The 19,670-nt window shown below is 36.2% G+C and overlaps 3 protein-coding genes across 5 annotated transcripts; 1 reads left to right on the plus strand and 2 right to left on the minus strand.

Moving 5' to 3' along the window:
• Nucleotides 1-195: 195 nt before the first annotated feature.
• LOC124409241 (putative lipoyltransferase 2, mitochondrial) lies at nt 196-1,310 on the minus strand. The gene has a single exon (XM_046886743.1). The coding sequence runs from the start codon at nt 1,308-1,310 to the stop codon at nt 588-590; it is 723 nt and encodes a 240-aa protein (XP_046742699.1). The 3' UTR covers nt 196-587.
• Nucleotides 1,311-1,336: 26 nt separating this feature from the next.
• On the minus strand, nt 1,337-4,567 carry LOC124409240 (Werner Syndrome-like exonuclease). The gene is made up of 7 exons (XM_046886742.1): nt 4,385-4,567; nt 4,198-4,266; nt 3,332-3,450; nt 2,985-3,209; nt 2,436-2,580; nt 1,888-1,989; nt 1,337-1,471 (listed from the first exon to the last, which is right to left on the minus strand). Exons 1-7 carry the CDS (start codon nt 4,439-4,441, stop codon nt 1,415-1,417), a joined length of 774 nt encoding a protein of 257 aa, XP_046742698.1. The 5' UTR covers nt 4,442-4,567; the 3' UTR covers nt 1,337-1,414.
• Nucleotides 4,568-11,891: 7,324 nt separating this feature from the next.
• On the plus strand, nt 11,892-15,471 carry LOC124408708. Of its 3 annotated transcripts, none has more exons than XM_046885837.1 (2): nt 11,892-12,315; nt 14,492-15,471. In XM_046885837.1, exons 1-2 carry the CDS (start codon nt 12,295-12,297, stop codon nt 15,314-15,316), a joined length of 846 nt encoding a protein of 281 aa, XP_046741793.1. In that variant the 5' UTR covers nt 11,892-12,294; the 3' UTR covers nt 15,317-15,471. The 3 variants fall into 3 exon arrangements, with proteins under 3 accessions (XP_046741793.1, XP_046741792.1, XP_046741794.1); XM_046885836.1 differs by lacking the exon at nt 11,892-12,315 and adding an exon at nt 12,908-12,956; XM_046885838.1 differs by lacking the exon at nt 11,892-12,315 and adding an exon at nt 13,601-13,730 and having other exon boundaries at nt 14,490-15,471.
• Nucleotides 15,472-19,670: the final 4,199 nt, after the last annotated feature.

Genomic DNA, 19,670 nt, shown 5'->3' on the forward strand with positions numbered 1-19,670 from the left:
CGGTAAAACAACCGATTTTCGATTATAATTGTAATAGTAGGTTGGTTATAAATAGGAGGTGTTTCTATCGATTTATCAATGGAAAAAATAATGGAATAATTAATACTTTAATCAATTGCGGAATAGATTACGTATCAAGATATGAATGTTGCAGATGGCATCTGTGGTAATTTTTTAATGTATTCTTTTCCAGAGTTGAATCGTAAACCTGTTTTATTTTACCAATATTAATACATGTAATTGATACTTGACCACTAAGGTCACCTATTGTATTTATTTACAATTCGTTTTTTGGAAACTGATCTCTAATATAACATTTTTAATATGGTGCTAAGGCTAGTAGCTAGAATGCACCCAATTTCTTTTAAATTTAACAATGTTATAAAATTGCACACCTATAATCTTATCAGAATATTACTATTCCATAATATTTGCCACAGTTCTGATTCACAAGTTTCGATGTATTATTTTAATCAACGATAGGATATTTGTCCGGTAACTTCGGCCGCTACGTTTAGCTTGATATTTCTCATAATTATGAGACCCAATAGCAATTACGCGTATATTCACGTGACTTTCTATTTGATTTACTGGTATGTCGAATTAACAGCAGTTCTTAGTAAGTTCGATGCTTTGTTCAGCGGATAGTCAATCAGAGAGCATTCAAATTGATCTTTAAACGCATTACACAGCACAGGGATTACATCGTCAACCGTAATATCCTGTTTTAGTTCTTTACTTATGCTTGTGACGCCCTTCCCCTTGATACCGCAAGGCACAATATGCTCAAACCACTTCAAATCGGTGTTGCAGTTCAGAGCAAGTCCGTGAGTCGTTATGTATCGACTTCCGTGAATTCCGATAGCGCAAATTTTGTTATTGTTTACCCAAACTCCTGTGTCAGGCGAGGTTTCACCTTTGATACCGAATTCCGCGCATAATCGTATTATCATGTTTTCTATCTCATTCACGTACCATCTAATACTTGCTTGTGCGAATTGCTTCAGATTCAAAATTGGGTATGCAATGAGTTGGCCAGGTCCATGAAAAGTAATCAGCCCACCACGATTGGTTTTAAAGAATTGGGCGCCAAGTTTTGTCAACTTTCTTTCTTCTTCCACAGAATAATCTTTCCTCCGTATTCCAATGGTGTAGACTGGATTGTGCTCCAGTAAGACCAAAGTGTTCTGTGTCTCTGTTACTAACTCTTTATTACCGTGATGTAAATCGGCTAAGATCTTCTGCAAACTAAGGGCTGCTCCATAATCCAATCTTCCGGCCCGGAGGACCTTCACGATTCTATTGCTCATAGCTATTATTCAGAAATTTGTTTGCGTAGTTTGAAAAGTCGAAAGTATTGATATGCCGATCGTTCTTAGGACCAATTTATTCCTGGAATTTTCCCCTTGGTTACTTATGATGCATTTTCATTTGCTTTATCTTGCAATGTGTTGTAAAGCAGTAGAGATACCTAGAACAAAAGAACCATCTGATTTGTTAAACTGCCCAGTCAGGAGATGAATTGGGGCAAATTGTTGAAATTGTCCTTGCAGTATTGCAAGGGGTTTGGCCTACAGTCCAATAAAAAGTTAAAACATTCGTTGAAAATACAGACTTATTTTTTCCTAGTATTTTGTTGTTACCTGGAGTTATAATTGATTATTCTTGAATTTCGTGCATTTTTTGGAAATTTATGACATAAACATGAATTGAGATAAAAGCCTAAAAGTTGGGGAATATGTCTCATAGAACAAAAATTACAAAATTATATATATTTTCTGTAGATTTCATACGACTTTGTATATGTTGGTACATATTTGATACTGCAAACTTTAAGGTCATCTGATATTTCAATTTTCTGTAATCAAACATTTTTTTAATACTTACATAGGCATCAGTGGCAGCATAGGATTTTTGGGCGTCGCTGAGAGGCTGAATGTGCCACTTACTGCGTCGTACTTTAGGATCTTTGGAAATTTCTTTTTGAAGCTGATATTGAGGTAAACAAAATGCACACATCAAGCATTGGTTAGTTCAAGTCTCATGAGTTTGAAGTTTGTAACGTTAATGTAAGGAAACACTAAAAAACAACCACTATTTTGTAATTTTAAAATGACAAGTTTTCAAAATATGAGCATATTTTGGTTTATTCAGATTTAACCAGATTTAAGTAATCCTAAAGTGCTAAATATGGACTTTTCCGAAAAATGAATTTTTACAATAACATTGCAAATTTCAAACCCATTCGGCTTCACCATATAAATGAAAACTAAGCTGCACTGAACTGTAATTAATTGTTTCGGATACATTGATCTAATGATGCCAACTTGGCTTTATGAGAGTTCGATTACTGCTGTTTGATTTTCAAGAAACGAGTATCTACAAGTGTATTTTCCATTTAATATCCTAGTAATTTTAACATAAAGTCAACTTACCACATAAGCTGTGAGATTTGCCATACTCCATCGACACGATCGATTTAGTGTTGCATTTGCAAACGTACCACAATCAATGCAATTATTTTCAACAACCTTTTGAGACGGGAATTCTTTGAAATCTCTACCAAGTTTCCATATGTCACTAAAAATAAAACCTCATTTGGCATCGTCTTCTATTGCAACAAATACAGTTAATAGACACAGTTTTAGTAAAATAATAAACTGTTAAAATATTCTGTTGCCAAGAAATCACATGTATGTTTCATCTGATTATCGAGTAGAAAGCAATTAAAAAGTAGAAAACTGAGAGAACAAATCTTCTACTCTTACAAATGTACCAAGTGTACTAATTATGGTTTTTCACCACAAGATCAAACATAGAGATTTTTGAAATTTAATTCATTAAACTTAAAAAATCTGCGACATCATTATAATTGATGATTTTTGAATGCACACTGCTTCCTAGCAAGTTATTCTATTCTCTGAACAATCAAACTCCTATCTTTAATTTATACCGAGGAATGACGTTTAAGATTGTGAGCTTACTTTTTTATATTAACTCCAACGAGTCTAACTTTTGGATGAATCAGCAGCTCGACAAGAGCAGCTGGTAATTTTTTCAATTCATAGACATGCAGAAGATGGCAAATTTTATAATCCATACAGATTTGTATCAAAGCTGTTTTTCCACTTCCTGTTTGGAAGCTAAATGGCCATTCAAGATCAAACCCTATCGGAACGATTAGATCTGTTTTCTTCTCAACGAGTTGCCTGAAGAAAAAACATTCGTATTCATTGGATTATAAAAACAAAATTTCAATTTCAGTTCTTAATGTAAACTATAAAAAAAAAGGAACATTTTCATTTTAAGCAAATTAGATCCAAACTCTTACAGTACTTCATCGCAGGCCATTGCACAATCACCAAACGTGTCAGCATAATTGATTTTGCCCTCAAATAGGATTTCTGACAGCACGAGTACCGGTTTAACTACTTTGGTTTTGTTGTTTTCCTGATAAACAAAAACTTTGTATTTGATATTTGTTAGGCAAATTGATTTAGAGATTTTATAAACTAGATGCAGAATATCATTTTCAAAGAAACCAAATATAGAACAAGTCTTTTCTATCTAGTTGTTAAGTCCTGAATCAGAAAGAATAGGAAGTCAGCCACACTCTTGCCAGTCTTAGAAATGCATCACGTTCACAAGCAAGAAAGTAGTTTGAAACAGTATAAATAAAATTATTCAAAACTGTGTGTAGAATATAAAGGTAAGCTTACATTGATTGTAGTAACTTGACTTAAAATTTCACTTATTCTAAACATCGATACATGTGAAAATTTTCATTTCATTTCATTTAATGAGTCGAAAGTAATGGCTCCGATCTATTTTTCAAGTTTTTTACTCGACTGTACTACTAAAAAAGAGTGGTGGCATATTTTAAACAAAATGAAAACAAAAAATTGTGTGCAAACTATTGGATATTCTGAGATTTGTTGATCATCAACTGAGTTCTATATTCACTGAATCCTGAATAAAATCTCACTCTGAATGCCAGTTACGGCAAAAATACGTGCACTGATCCCATTTGATAACGGAATAGTTTATTTTTGGCTATTTCGTAAAAAGTAGATATTTCCATCACAGCTCTAAACCGACTTTTAACTCTAGGTATAAACTCATTGCACAAAACACGAAATGAAAGAAAAATAATAAAGAAATAAAATTAAAATATATTAGAAAAGTAAATTGATGTACCTTCGCGGCTGCTCCCATGATTCGAGGCGATCGTCGAGGTTGTATTTCATTATTCTCGATAAGTTTACTCTGTAAATGTTCTAATTGTACAATAACAACATACAAACATTTAATGGAAATATTGGTTAGCTGATAATGAAAATTAGTAATCTCATAACCTATATTATGTTAGATTTTCTTAACAAACCTTTGTGAGAATGTTCTCTGTTTTTGGAATTTTTGCCATCGCACCGCGATACTCCATTTCAATAACTGCAAACTGAAATCTAAACTCAACTCACCGGCTCACCATTCGAAAGATGTCTCACGAAACAACTGGCCTCAATTGCCGGCGTGCCGCCAACGAAACTGACGATAACCAACAGGTTGTTGACCACGGTCTTACATCACTAGAAATCAGTGTCACGAACAGAAATATCAGTGGTGGGGGTACGCACGTTTAGTGTCTAAGTAGTTAGTGGTCTAAGGTTTTCCGTGGTTTTGAAGTCTCAAGCCGCCACTACGCGACGCTAGCTGTACCGGGATGTGCTTCGTCTTGCGACAATCATTAACATACGGAACACCATGAGCGTACATTGCGGCGTAAATCGTTTTTTTTTAGACCGGTAAGTAAGACCGTGTTGTTGACCGAGGAAGTGGCTTCTCTTGCCCAGGAATCAGACTTTTAATGGATAGACTGCGCGGTCTGAGCACATCGAGCTGGTGTCGTAATTAAAAAGAGAGCAGACTCAACCAGAGCAAGATTTTCGTATTTTTGATAAAGGAGGCACGTAAGTAACCGATCCGCATTTGTTATCTAGCAGCAGTCGATAATGCAGTGTATATTTATCATAGTGAATGGCTACAAGCTACTGCAGTTGTTGAGAGTGAACAAGTAACGTTAAATGTTTGTAATTTATTTAACAGATAAATAACATCGTATTGTTAATGATTGCAATATTTTCATTAGACGACTGTTTTTGAGCGCTTGAGTAAGATTTGATAAGTAATTAAAAAACATTCGTGTGATAATCACGCGAGACAGAAGTGAAACTTCTGAAATTGATATGAGTGATTTACAGTGACTTCAACTACTCAAAAAATAGCTTTTTGATAGCTTATAGTTAAACAATGAGGCTAAGAGAATGAGAAAGAAAGTGAACGAGTGAAACAGAGAAAAATAGGGAGAAATAGCAATTTCCAATTTTTATTTGAAATATTCAAAATGTAATTTATAATAAGTATTTTCTTTTGAGCACAAAAGAATGGGGGCACGAATATGCGCACAATAGAAAGACGGACAATAGGGGTCTTTGGGGGGATTCATAACATTGCGGTTCATAACAGAGCATTTAAAAACATTGCGTTTCACAACATTCTGTAGTTACCTCCGCAAAAGATTTCACAGAGTGGATGACAACAATCTCTTCGATTTTGCCGCAATCCAAATACGTTGGCACGGAAGTTTCCTAGTGTAATTTAATTAACATTGTAACCGATCAAGTTGGTAAGCATAGGGCACTGCTAAGCGACCATCACGTGATACGCAATTGTTTGGAGGGAAATGTAACAAGTGATGCAAGCTCGGAACTCTTGAGTCGGTTGGTATCATCTGCTCCCAAAAAGTGCAAGAAATTAGGTTAGCGCCGGGGGGAGGATTGCAGTCTCCGACCTTCGCGATCGCATTCACCGACCTCTACCCCTAAATTCTATTCGCGGATCGCGTTCGCTGGTTAATCAGCGAACTCTGAAAATTACGGAGCCTGGAATATAGAAGGATTGGCGTCGAGATTAGTCTACCACTGCTACAAGAATTAGTTGTCTGAGAGTTCTAAATGTTCGTTTAATGGACTAGATATTGCACAAACTGGTCCATTTGTTAACGAAACTCGGTTCGATCAACCTCATGTAACATATTTATCGGTCAGATTCAGATACGAACGTATTTCGTTCGAAGTTAGCTGTGATTGTTAGCACTAAGCGTTCGGTGAGCGTCGAAAATTGTATTGTAAACAGTGTTTGCAAGATGGTTACAATGTCGTTTTGACAGGTAATTGGGAAATAGCTAAATAGAATGATAATTTTCTAGTTGACCAAGTTTGATCGACCAAATTAACGGCAGCTCAATTTAACGTTCGGATTTTGTTAGCAACTAATCGTCTCGTTGTGTTATATGTCGCTTAATTCGTCATTCTGATACTTCAAAAAAAAAAATGTTAAATACGTCAATCATTTTTTCTCAATATGGCTGCTCCCGGTTTAAGCGGCAAATCGAGAGAAATAAAACACTTCACGTCACATGACAACTGGTTTAAATTTCTACCAATCAGAAGCCCCCGAGAGGAGATTGGTTCAATATTCAAATTTTTTTACTTCACGATACGCTAGCGTCAAAGTCGCCGACTTCTTGGAACGGACAGATTGTTACGCGACTCTTCAAATTTTCTAAGACTTCTACTCGCAGCCACAGTTCAGTCAGTTTCAATCGAATATTTGTTTGTATGATGAGATTTGATACGATCTAGACGTAATCTAGTGGCGAATTGTCAGTGACAATATGACAAATGGTAAATATTCGTTGTAATTCGCGTATGTGAGTGAAAAATAAGCGTCAGTGTCTTGTCATTATGAATCGCGATTATCGTCGAGTCGAATAATTTTAACGTGTGTGTTCACCTGTGATAGCAAATTTATCAGAACACTGTTTAAAATCAGGTTTGTGTGGTAAGTTGTAAAATTTTCTCCGACTGAAGCCGTAGGTTTAGCTTTCTTACGGAATTTTATGGTCAGTTGATTCGCGATCCATTGTTTTACACCGTGTATTGTTTTCGAGAGGAAAAAGTTGTTATACGAATGTTCGGATACCTCGAGCTTATTTTCCGTGCCTCTCATGCTATTGTTTATCTGGAACAGAACGCGATCGCACATTATTTATTCCTCACATTATCATTATATTTTTTCTTTAAATTTGGGGTCAATTTTAGAATGCGGTGTAGCCACTGTTGATGCAGATTGAATACACTAACAAAATATTATACCAACTTGCAGAAATTAATTGCAGTTATACCGTCAGCCATGGTCAGAGATTGACTGAATCTACGTCCCTTCATCAGATAAGCGTACAGAACGAAGATTGCTACTGCACGGATTGCTTCTTGATAAGGAAAAGCAGGTACGGTACCGATACGATTCTTTCTTACCAACTATCTTTTCATCGTCTACTAATTTCGTTTTGAACTAAATCTGATTTTCAATTCTGCGTATTTAACTGTACTGCTGTCTTTTATTTTTAAACTTTGCAGACCATTCGTTCGTCAAATACAATTTTTGTCGATACAGACAGCAGCGTGTACTCGAATAAAATCCGAATTGATTGTGTGATTTAATTTATGTATTCTCTTGAACTTCAGCGTAACGATCAGGCGTACAATCCTGAACCTGTTTAAGGAGATGGTACGGAAATGTACATCGACGTCGAAGTGCGAAGCAGCCTATGATAGGTAAGAGGAATTTTTACCCTTAAGATGCTAATCAAACGAAAAAACACACCGATCTATGTTGAAATACGCAATACCAAAAATATACCTATTTGAAGAAGTACTGAAAACCAAATAATTTGCTGATACTGCGCCGATGCGTGGCGAATAAACTTGCATAGATAAATTGAGTAATAAATATGAATCACTTTTCAGTTCAACCATGAAAAGCCCGGAGGAAATTGCCACTGGAAAAGACATGACGTTGACAAATTTAAAGACTGCTGGAATTTGCTGTGGATATTGCGCCACAACTTGCAAGCAGAGACATCCGAGTAACTTCTGAAATACTCGGCAACGTCCGTGAGTCGCATGCATTTGGGTTATTGGTGTTTTCTTCCCTGGTGTCCCTTTGGCAGGTGGCGTGGCGGTAACAATTGTTACAAAAAATCTTCATTTAGCTGCATAGATAGGCTCATTCGCTAAAGCAGCGGAGCTCATTTACCAATCGAATCATTTTCTCGTAATTGTTTTGAGCAACTTTCAAGTATAGTCAGAACCATTGCCCGCTGCCGAAAGTAGAATGAGCATCGCGGCAGGGAACCATCGCTTAATTGACATTTGCGAGAGCAAAATTAGATTGTCTATTGAAATTATTCAAGGTATTGTCGTTTAAGCGGTGGATTTGCCTGAGGTTTTATTATATTCGCAACGATTCTGTATTCAATATAACTCAAGTCTGGCACAATTTAACGTAATCCAAGTACATGCTTTTATCCGAGTTACTTTCCGTTTCACATCAGCCAGCACTAATTTACCAATTGCAGAATTAGCTCGCTTAGAAAGATGCTGTTAAGCATGTAGGATGTCTAACCCGCTTCATTTTCTTGACGTTTGTGTACCACGAGCAGTTCAGCAATCGCAAAACTACTCAGGCGGTACACAAACATATTCCTCCCTACAGGTTGACGACGAAAAAGTAAGTTACACACACACACACACAACCACGAGGCGATTGGAGACGAATAATTGTGTTGGAAAGAATGTGACAATCGTTAGCTCACATGTAGGTATTGAATCGGGCAGGTAGAGAAGGGAATGCAATGGGATCGGTTGTTTATGATTGTGAGTGTGAGTGTCTATCTCTTCTTCTTTTTTTTTCTATTTCTTCAACAACTCCGTTGGGTGGGTCGAAGATCCAGGGAATCAGGCGAGGGTAGGAAGGTCGCGATGTACCGAAAGTGACTATTTTTTTACATTCCACAGCGTCGGGCGACTGCAGAATTTTTTTCAGTTACAGTAACTTTTGATGATGTCGAAAGTCGAGTCTTCTCTCGTCGCTTTTACTTTGACAGTTTTGTTCGAATCACTTTCTGCAATCGCGTGAATGGGCTGAACGCGTCTCTGAATCATCTACGCGTTTCGTGGTGCGCTAGATGAGAAGAGATGCTGAGCTCGAAGACGTCGCGTCGAAGAGGACCGCCGACCGTCACGCCAAACAATGCATGCTCTTCACCCCCCCCCCCCCCCCCGCCCGGACTTGATTTCGTATCTGAGAAAAAAAATCCGCATCGCAACGTGTCGGAATCGAAAAGACATGAATGCGGATTTTCATTCTGCAAGATTATACGACAAGTCCAGTTACTTTAAGTTGTGTCTATTTTCAAATAAATCGATCCCGCCTTTTGCGCATCGATTCCGCGAAAGTTATTCATAATGAGAACGTCAAAAAACTCTATTTTTAACTCGTTTCTCAACCGGAATTACCAAAGTTTCCAAGTTAGATACCGCTGCCTTTTGCGCGCTGACTTGATACCTTCTGACCTCGAGAACAAGCGCGACACCTTTCAATGCACGGAAACGAAATCGTGAGTGTGCAAATGACGATGAAAATGATGGAAAGCATTTATTCGGCTCATATTTTTTTATCTCTGCTATTTAATATGTATCGCTCAAATTTTCTTTCCTTCTGCTTTTTATTGTGCTGGTCAAATTTTTTCTCTGTTACAGCTATGATTTCATACTTTTTTCAGGTCATTTAATTGTTTTTCATTTATACTAAGATAATAAAATAAATTATGCCTGTCGGTAAGACAATTCAACAAGCTTAGGCAAATTACTTATTCGTTCAACAAATACTGTTCTTTTATCGAATAATGTAATCTGCAAGGAGACTTGGAAAAATCATTCTTTTGAGGATTAGGTTTTTTTTTTAGTGAATTTGTGAATAATTTTTCATTCAACGTGTTTTTCTCTGTTTCACGTAAATCAATCCGATTTCTTTGATTTCACCTGTTGTGAAAACTGAAATAATTTTCTTTTGAAGAAAATATTTGCTTCCTACTATTTACGCAATCGAAACAATCTGCCGAAAACTATTGGAGAAAATATTTTCTCAGAGCTTTCCTTCAACTAGATTTTTTTGCACCAGCTCGTTCCATCCGGTTCTCTTAAGAAAATAAACGTCAGCACTTTAACAGCTACTTTATTCAAAGAAAAAGAATAGGTGAGCAATCGCTCGCTTAGAAAGATGCTCTTACGCATGTAGGATGTCTAACCCGTTTTATTTTCTTGACTTTTGTGTACCACGAGCCCTCCAGCAATCGTAAAATCTTACACAAATTCAAAGTTTTTACTTTTTTACTAATGACGCATTTTGGGTATTTTACTTGTACCTGTTTCCACTCGGATTCTGTAATTGAAATCGATCATTTCTGAAGAATTTGGCGTTTGTCACGTTTTAGAAAATTTATATTACACGAGCCACGTGCAATTCGCAAGTCATGTAAAATTTAACATACAATGTCCATTTACAAAACGTGCCAATTTCTTTAGATAGTCATAGATATAATGATTAAAAATTTTATCCATATGAACAGTTCTTAATACGTCAAGTATAAAAGTAGACCTAGCTAATAGAACTACGTTAATTTAGCAGAAGTAGCCTTGTCCGTACAAATCTAGACCGTCACGCTCTAGAATTAGATTAACTTCCGGAACGATTCAATCGTACAAAGATTTGCAATGGATTTTAAATACTTATATTATACATAGTTATTATACAAATAACTTCCTACGGATAACTTACACAGGATTTGATGTATAAGATAAAAACTGACCATGTGCTGTGCAGTACGGAAATTGCACTGTCACGTCGACCCAGGCAATTTGTTCTATAAGCAATCGATCAAACCCATCGGTATCGATTTTCGCTAGAGTTTGACAGTGACGTTGCAATAATTTTCAATATATTTTTGTGACATAAGCTATGAAAATGAAGATAATAATTCAAAAACTTGTATAATACTCACAAATCTTGTCGGTAAAACTTTAACCGTTTCGAACCTACGGTAAATCGAATTCTCTGTAAATAAAAAACTGTAAAAGAGAGAGGTCGTGGATTTCACCTTAACTTAATACTCGTGTCCTTTTATTCAGTTTAAATCTGCAGAAATATTTTTTGTGCATCAAAGTGCTCCTTGCGATTTGAATCTTATATTTGAAAATATTTTACGTAAATAAATATATAATATATTGTCGAAATAGCAGAGAACACTTTGATGTATGAAAAATATTACTGTAATATTAATTATTCGTTGCAGTCCACAAGCTTCCTCTCACAGTTACTACGAAGCATTTGAATTATGCTAGATTCGGATCATCAAATTTTTACTGGATGTGTGTGCGTCAATGTTTTTGAATTAATATCCATGTTTTACGTAGTGTTGCCAACCTATTTCCGAAAAGAATAAATGTATACTTGAGATAGCTATATACATACTTCTCGGTTCATCCCAGTAAACCAAATCGAATTGCGTACATCAAAAACGGAATTGAAACGAATAAAAATAAATTCAAAACAACTGGCACGTAAGTCTTTTCAATTTGTTTCAATCCGAGTTAATTCCGTTCTTAGACGTACTCAATTTCATTCAATTAATTTTAGTTTACTAGAATATTATTCCTCTAGTAGATCGTTTTGTTAATGCATTGAATTGTTTTCATCCCACATACGAAAAAGTCAAATTCTCCACAAAACAATTTGTCTCCACAAATCCGCGAATATGTCAACAAAATTGAACTAATTGTACCGATCTTTACAGCGCCAACAGTAAGAAATCTGTAACAAGAAAAATAAAAAAAAAAATAAAGAAAAAAGAAAGAAAAAAAAAGCGACAACAACAATCAAGTCATTATTCGACCGATAGGTCAATAACAGAGATTTTGCGAAGGTTAATTCAAAAAACCCGTGGCGGAGGTTGCCAAATTTATTCACCGTAAAACCCACGCTACTCGAACAAATCACGACTCGATATCCAACTTTGCGTTTCGTTCACCGCGTTGAAAAAGACCGCTGCATGTGGCATGGACTATCCTGTTTCCTTTACGGAATAAAACTGGTCCACCGAGAGCCGGGATTGTGTGCGTATACTTTTTACCGTGTGTGAGTATAACTAATCGTAAGTTCACACGCAATCCGCACTCTCACATTTATCATGTCGGGATATACCGACATATATACACACAGCTGCAGCCGCGTTACGCCTCAAATATATCGATCAATTTATCACAAGTAAAGCAACTTGTTGAAACGAGTTTTGTAGCTGGTGCCACACCGTCGTGGCAGCAGTCGAAGTGCAGCATGATCACGTTCGCGTTAAAAGTAAGTCTTCGATCCGTGTCGCTAATTTTTATCTAAACAACTGCGCGCGTTGCTTAGATCGCGAAAAATCTGCCTATTGCTTGATAAGTATACACGAAGCCCCGAAGCGTTGCCCCGAGTTCTATAAGGTTCAGATCTTTGCGAGGATTAGAAAGCATGTGTATCTAACTGCATGACTGTGTCTATTTCTGATACTCCCGCGGTCGCAGATCACGCCGATTATACTTTTCTACAAAGGATAAATTTTAATTTTAAGATCGCAGTGTTCTCGCGAAACTCGGTACGATGTTGTCTGTAATTAATCACGTGAATTGAATTATAAATTTTACAGTGAAATTCAAATGGAACGAAATGTTTCGAACATTAAATGAATAGTGATAATTAATCAAACCTGTGTAACTAAAAATTCTTCACAACCGTTATACCTGCAAAAAAAAATTTTCTTTCTGTATTTAAAGACATGATCTTTTTGATTTATTTTCAAAATTTTCATTAACTCTTTCCGATCTGTATTCGGCATAGCTTACGCTTATCAAAACACTCATCTAACCATGCCTTGTATAAAGTTTCAGCTCAAGTAACACGGTTGCTTGAAATGATATCCAATGATCAAGGGTACTTTCGTGATTGACCATAAATTGGTATTAATTTGTAATGACTTGTTACCGAATGATGATGTAATTAAAACGAGAACGATACACTGAAATATAGACAAACTTATATAGAATTACATAGTATAATTGCGTGATCTGAAAACCGCATGTTCACATAATTATATTATTATGACGTGTGAAAGTTTATAGATCACACATCACAGACGTTGCTAATTATAACCACACTTTCAGCACACCGTGGCACAGTTTTTATTTATAACATTGAATATATTTTACACGTGAATAGTTCAAATTTGGATTCGTTTTGAGTTTTCCTTCACGGATACATGCTTCATCTACAGGTTTAAATACTTTTATGCTGATTGCATTTGTGAACAAAGTGGTTAAAAATCGTAGGAATTGATTTCTCGTAACATTGTTCGTACGTGCTTCCAGAAAACACGAGCTTATTACTCACAGTCTACGTACACCATATTTAAAATTGGCAAAACTATGAGCTTGATATTTAGAAAGTTGTACAAAAGTAAGCTTCATCTAAAATTCCTTATCTGGGATTTTTGCACTCAAATTCACGGTTTTTTAGTTTCCCTCTATGTCAAGCGGAGATTTTTTTAATTTTTGATTCGACGTTTCATGTTGTATTTTGCTTCGCCTTTTTTCAATCAATGGCACGTTTAGTTAATTCACAAATATTATCTTCTTCCATTTGTTTTCTCATTTTCTTTCACTCAGTTTTTTTCTCCCAACCAGTTGCACAGATAAAAAATCTGGGGGTGTCAAGGATGTATCGGACGAATAATCAGCTTTAACATTATGTCTAATTCAAAAGATAACACAACGAACGTTAAACAGAGCAACTAAAGCTGATTAAGTTGAATCTGATTCAATAAAGTCTCTGTAATGCAGGTGAAAATATTTCACCACCGAATTGTCAAGTATAAAGACCTAGTTATTAAACATCAAAGAAATCCCATTATACCACCATTTTTTCACCGAAAAGTCCGTATCGTTTGTCTGATTCTTTAATAAATATCTCATTTTATTCCTAAATGAATTCCCTGCAAATAGTCTCAGACGGATTCTTTCCCGAGTTTTAGGTTAAAAAATAATAGAATTCTGAGATCTTTGTTTATGATATGGTTAAACTAATAATGTGCTTGTAGTTAAATTTGTCACTTAATTTTTTTTCTCTCATCACGTGAACTTTTATACTTACTTGAATTAACTAGATTAGCTTCAGTGGCACTGTTTAAAGCTCTATTTAACAATTTTTCAACCTGACTGTAGGCACACTCTATATAAATTATACATCGCTACGATATCTTGAAATATTGTACCCATCACTTCCCTCACTAACGGAAAAAGTGAAGAAATGTTTTTGAAAGCGTTCGATTCCTGATTCACTGTTCCTCACAAGCCTCGTCATCAAGAGATTGGAGTATCAATTACCGAGTCTCTTTCCTCATATATCAAACTGCTCATTATTCTGTCCTCTTACTTTTTCCGAACAAAAAAAATATCTGATGCGAAACTGATGTGAAAATTTCTCCCGACTAACGTAGGTCGTGACGCTTCTGCTGACAACCCTAATCGTGGACGGAGGATCTCTGACAAAGCAAGAAAGTCTCGAGGTGAAGCCATCCAACAATATAAAACGCTCGCCATTAGAGTTGGGGTTAGTTTCATTCGAGCTGGACCGAAGTCACGGCAGACATTTCAGAGTGATCCAGGAAAGCATTCCGGTTACGTCGAAATCCCGTACAATATCAACAACCTCGACAGTTTCTAGCAAGAAACATCCCGCCGGAGATCACGTCCTCGTTCCCGTGGATCTGGCTGACAATGGACCGCATCGCGTGATCTTCCCGGTCGTTGACAAGATCCATCGTATCGATCCAAGGGTCATCGTTGAACACAAAGAACTCCTGGTCGATCACGCAGCCAAAATTGTTCTCGATCAGAAGCACCTGGTCCTCGATAGATCCCCGGAGAACACCGTCGTCCTCGCGTCGAGACCCCTCATCCTGAGTCCTTCGGGACACCAGAACCTCATCGTCGAAGATCCTAACTCCCATACGGTGTTCTTCGCCCACAAGCCAGTCCTGGTGGGCCGAAACGAGCACGGAACTAACGTCCTCATTCACTCGCGACAGAAAACGTTAGTCCACAAGAACCTTGGCCTCGGAGGCAGCAGAGCCATCTTGCTCACCCCGAAGAACCAAATCCACGAGATAATCGTTCACAGACACGTCTCGAAGCCGGTTCCAGACCATGAAGACGACGACCATAACACGAATGTCTTTAGGAGTCACTATGGTGGCTTTGGTGTTGGACTAAATTACGGTGGACACGGAGCAGGTCACGGCTTCCATGTGCCTGTCTTTTGAATTTTTATCCTCCCAAAATTTAGTGCTACGAAAGCTGCGTGCCGAGGTGTCCGATGAAGTTTCCGGAAATAAACTTCATTCCGAAACTACAGATGCTTGCATGGGCCGATTGTGAGCAGGAAATTATCAGGCTGACTTTGACTACCCAGAAAAATAGAAAATTCGATTGCTGTAGTGCGATAAGGTGGAAGCTTGTCAAGAGTTCCTTAAATACGACGCGTTTTAATTGTGATAATGTGTATAATAATTTTAACGAAGCTAATCAAGTTTGTTAAGACTTTGCTTTTTTTTTTTTTTTTTTTTTTCTTTGCACTTTGTGACATATACTGCTTTCGTTGTACAATATCATTAATTTATGCGATGTACCTTGTGAGTTAAAAATACCTATCGAGAATCGGACTTATATATTTTAAGCCTTCAACTCCTCGAAATCCCTTCACCGTTACAGCCAATGACATAATTGATGACATTTTTCACTGTGACATGCAGACCATCCGATATTTATGTTTCCGCAAGTATTCAGTTTTCAAAATAAACGCTTTCCTTGAAGGCGGTGAAAATCAACGGCATTTGTAGTCCGGGTCACCATGTTGTACTTGGATGCTGAAGTGTTTGATGAAACTGCACTGTTCTGAATTATGTGATTTATTATTTAAGACTATTTGCTTTTCACACAACCTTGATCAACCTCATATAGAATAAATTAATTTGCAAATTATATTATAACTCAATCCTGAGGCAAAATATAAATTGTTAGTCACAAATTTGTAGCAAGTTCATGGTCTCGTTTGGATAAATTTTTTATTAGTTGAATCTGAAGTAAAGAAATTTAAATTTGCCATTGAAAGTAAAGTTTCCTCGGAACTTCTACTAAGTCTACTCGAAACATAAAAAAATCGCAAACTATAAAATTATATATCTAGAGATCTGGATATTTTTTTTTCTATTCATTTACCATATTAGTTCCGCTATTGTTAACTTTCAACATTTGGAATCATTGATTCCAGGAAAACTTCAGAAAAAAAATTGACGATGAAATCTAATATGGGTTTGGCTGTGTGACCCAGGTCACATGTCACTATGATTAATTATTAATCAGAATATGGTCAGAAATTTAGAAATTTGCCAAGAAAATTCAAAGGCGTGAAAAAGTGTTTGGACGCAAAATTATTTCCACCACGTATATACATATCTCAATAAATAAAGTTTCACAATATATGAACATATCAAATAAATTTACTTATATAACGATGATAGGGTGAATTTCACGTGAGGGGAAGGGGGGGTCTTACCAAATCTCACCAAAAACGAAGAGGGGGGGGGGTCCAAATTAAAAAAAAAACACCACGTAATCAATGGATGCCCTCTAAAGAAATTACATTTGATCACTTCAATGCTAAACGTTAAAATACTTATTAGAAAATAAAAATTAGACTGAAAATGGGAAGATTCTGTCTTGCCTTATAGTAGGCTGACTCAAAAGTTATGTCAAAATAAGCAAAAGTCGATTTTTCCCACAGACAATAATTTTTTTCAATACCAAAATGATGAAAAAAGCAAAATAAAGCTTGGAAACTACTCGATAAATATCGTTCGGGAATTACCACTTAAATTTCTAAATTATTTAGACAGAGACATAAAATTTTACCTCGGCAATGCTCTTTGGCGTTATAAATTTTAGCACTTGCCACTCTCGCCATCGGTAGCATTGAGTTGCTGGTTATTTAGTGCTCGCACAATTACGCACCCGACATTAGTCGCACCGTTTATCCGAGATAACAAAAAGCAGTTTAGATCTTACGAAATCATGACCACGATATATAAATCTTACTGCTTCGTCATAATGGCCCCGAGTGTAATTAACCGGCTGCAGCAATCTCATGCCCCACAACAACGAGATAATTAAGCTCTACGATCAGCGTTTAAGAGTTACACGCACCTGTCGTCTAAACTATTCAATTCTTTGATTGACCGCAAAATGAATATTTCTACGCCGGTATTTCAAGATTTTTCAAGTATTGAACTGAAATTTTATGATGCAAAACAATTAAACTTTATTTGGTTTTTTCGGAAGAAACCGAAATTAGTTCTATGATTTTTCAGTCCTGCAGGTGACTCGTGAGAAAAGATAAAAAAGTTTATTTCCATGCGAAATATCCAACATTTCGACCACAAATATCGTTTTTTCCACGAAAGTAGTTTTTACCCTTGAAAAAATTCACTTTTTGACAGCAAAAAAACGTGTGTTTCGAGGTTCTTCCATACAGCCATAATATTCATTTATTTTTTCCTGTATCGTGCAAATATGCAAAGACTACGTGATTAAAGTACTACCTTGAAATGTCAGAGTATTCATGTGGGTATATATATAAGTATATTATATAAAAAACAGGTATAATATTGATTCGGGCAACGGATGCCCAACTATTTATAAAGATATGATGCAGCTTCCATATTGGGAAGGAAAAAATGTACGACAATTTATTTCAGGTTTCGAAACGAGGTGAAGTTATGCGCATTTTAAATAAAATAATAATCCCAGTATGTTGTTATAAAAAATTAAGAACGAAATTGCAAAGGTGAGGTCTGGAGATTGCAGCTTTAAACAGCGCGGAATTCCCTGTACATATCTCCTTAACTTCCTGGCTATAATTGAACAATTAGCGACAGAAAACGTCGAGGAGGTACTTATCACTCGCTTCAAAACTCCCTCTATACATTTCAGTTGCAGATAATTGTTGTGAAGTATGTTTATTGCCGTAATTTTATACGATAGTTACATCTCGTAGAGATTATATCTCGCTCAATTTTTTATACCGTCTTCGTTTTGATTTGAAAAATACGTATCAAATACTTCATCTGCCTTTCATTCTATCCAATTATGGCACAAACTTCAAATCTAACTTGTTTGTATGGTAATAGTTTACAGAATATTCACAAATGAATTCGGATTTTTGTATTATCTTTTCGAAAAAATTACGAGCATCTTCCAAAAAGCGCTGCATCTTTCTCTACTTCACTCAACATGTTTCCATTGTATGTTTGAATAAGATATAACAGATTCAGTTAGACTACCGAATGTTCAACGTTTTAACGAAATTTTCTATTCTTAACGACACCCGCGACTCTCCTGCGAAATGAACATCTAAAAACGAATTAGAATATCGTTTAGCAGTACAGCAAAATCATGATAACTTTTTGCAGAAGATGCAGACCCTAATCGGTGAATCTTATGAATTGATAGAAGGTTTATCGCAGGATCTTTGCAAAAGTTAAACAATTATTCGAGGGGGACGATGACGAACGTGGGTGACTGAAGCTGTATTTTTTCGGCGTTTCTGCAATCGAAAACCTGTGCCGTTACGGACAGTGAAAGTCGTTTGAAACACGGATGAAATTGGAGATCCAGATTACCTATCGCCTCGCATCCGCAACTGCACCTATACGTATAGTACGTGATACGTATACTCACAATCAGCTCAGTATCCATAATCGTGTACAAATATACGAACATTTTATATATATTCACGCCTCTTTCTTGTAAATAATTCTCACATCATATTGCTTACACGTTTCCACCTTCATTATTTCTACTATTAAAGTATATATATCCTTCTTATTATCATTATCGTTATTGCTTTTACTGCTGTATAGTTGTACGGTTTACATTACGCAGGATCTTTGACATGACTGCATAAATGCAGCCCTAAGGCTAATGACTTAGAAATGAATTGTAGCGATAAGATACTGTTAGGACACAATTCTAACATACAGCACATTGTGCATTGGTGACGATCAGAACTTGAGACTTTTGAGGCTCGTGCCTCGTGAAATATCGAATACATCGAATTGGGTATACAAGTAAGATATTTTGCGAACTCGCGAGTTGAGTGAAAATCATATTTTATCGATATAACTGATCTGCAAAAATCGTAGTGCTAACCTGAAACGGCGAAAGATGCTGGTAGAGAAGAATCTCAAAATAGTTTCCAAAGTTTAGAAAAACCTTAAAGACTTTCTTCAACCAGCGAAACATTATCTTGAAAAATTTACAGATTTTTTTTGCTCTAATAAAATTTGCAATTTGTGTTAAAAAAAAAAAACTACAAGAATAAGCATCAGGAATTGCAATTTTCGTTGCACACTCTGTTTTTCACGGGAAAAAAATTATTTAATTTATCGTGCGAGCTTGACCTAAAAGAAAAGTCGAAGAGAAATTAAACGCGTGAAAGGTTAGGAATTCACAGATTTTTTATATCCGATATGAAAAATAAATCACAGTTTTTGGGGGAAAGCTGCTTGTTGCCTCCCTCTGCTTATACCAGAGACTATTTATCCCAGCAATTTACCGCCG

This window comes from Diprion similis, chromosome 8, assembly GCF_021155765.1.
Source record: "Diprion similis isolate iyDipSimi1 chromosome 8, iyDipSimi1.1, whole genome shotgun sequence".
Classification (NCBI taxonomy): Eukaryota; Metazoa; Arthropoda; class Insecta; order Hymenoptera; family Diprionidae; genus Diprion; species Diprion similis.

What these genes read in the sequence shown, in the direction of transcription:
- LOC124409240 (XM_046886742.1), bottom strand. Translation starts at nt 4,441, where the DNA reads ATGGAGTATCGCGGTGCGATGGCAAAAATTCCAAAAACAGAGAACATT. An exon ending in TCATGGGAGCAGCCGCGAAG is followed by an intron (nt 3,451 to 4,197) that starts GTACATCAATTT and finishes TTTGTTTATCAG; the next exon opens with GAAAACAACAAAACCAAAGT. An exon ending in CAAATCTCACAGCTTATGTG is followed by an intron (nt 1,990 to 2,435) that starts GTAAGTTGACTT and finishes CCTCAATATCAG; the next exon opens with CTTCAAAAAGAAATTTCCAA.
- LOC124409241 (XM_046886743.1), bottom strand. Translation starts at nt 1,310, where the DNA reads ATGAGCAATAGAATCGTGAAGGTCCTCCGGGCCGGAAGATTGGATTAT.
- LOC124408708 (XM_046885836.1), top strand. Translation starts at nt 12,921, where the DNA reads ATGATCAAGGGTACTTTCGTGATTGACCATAAATTG. An exon ending in TCGTGATTGACCATAAATTG is followed by an intron (nt 12,957 to 14,491) that starts GTATTAATTTGT and finishes CGACTAACGTAG; the next exon opens with GTCGTGACGCTTCTGCTGAC.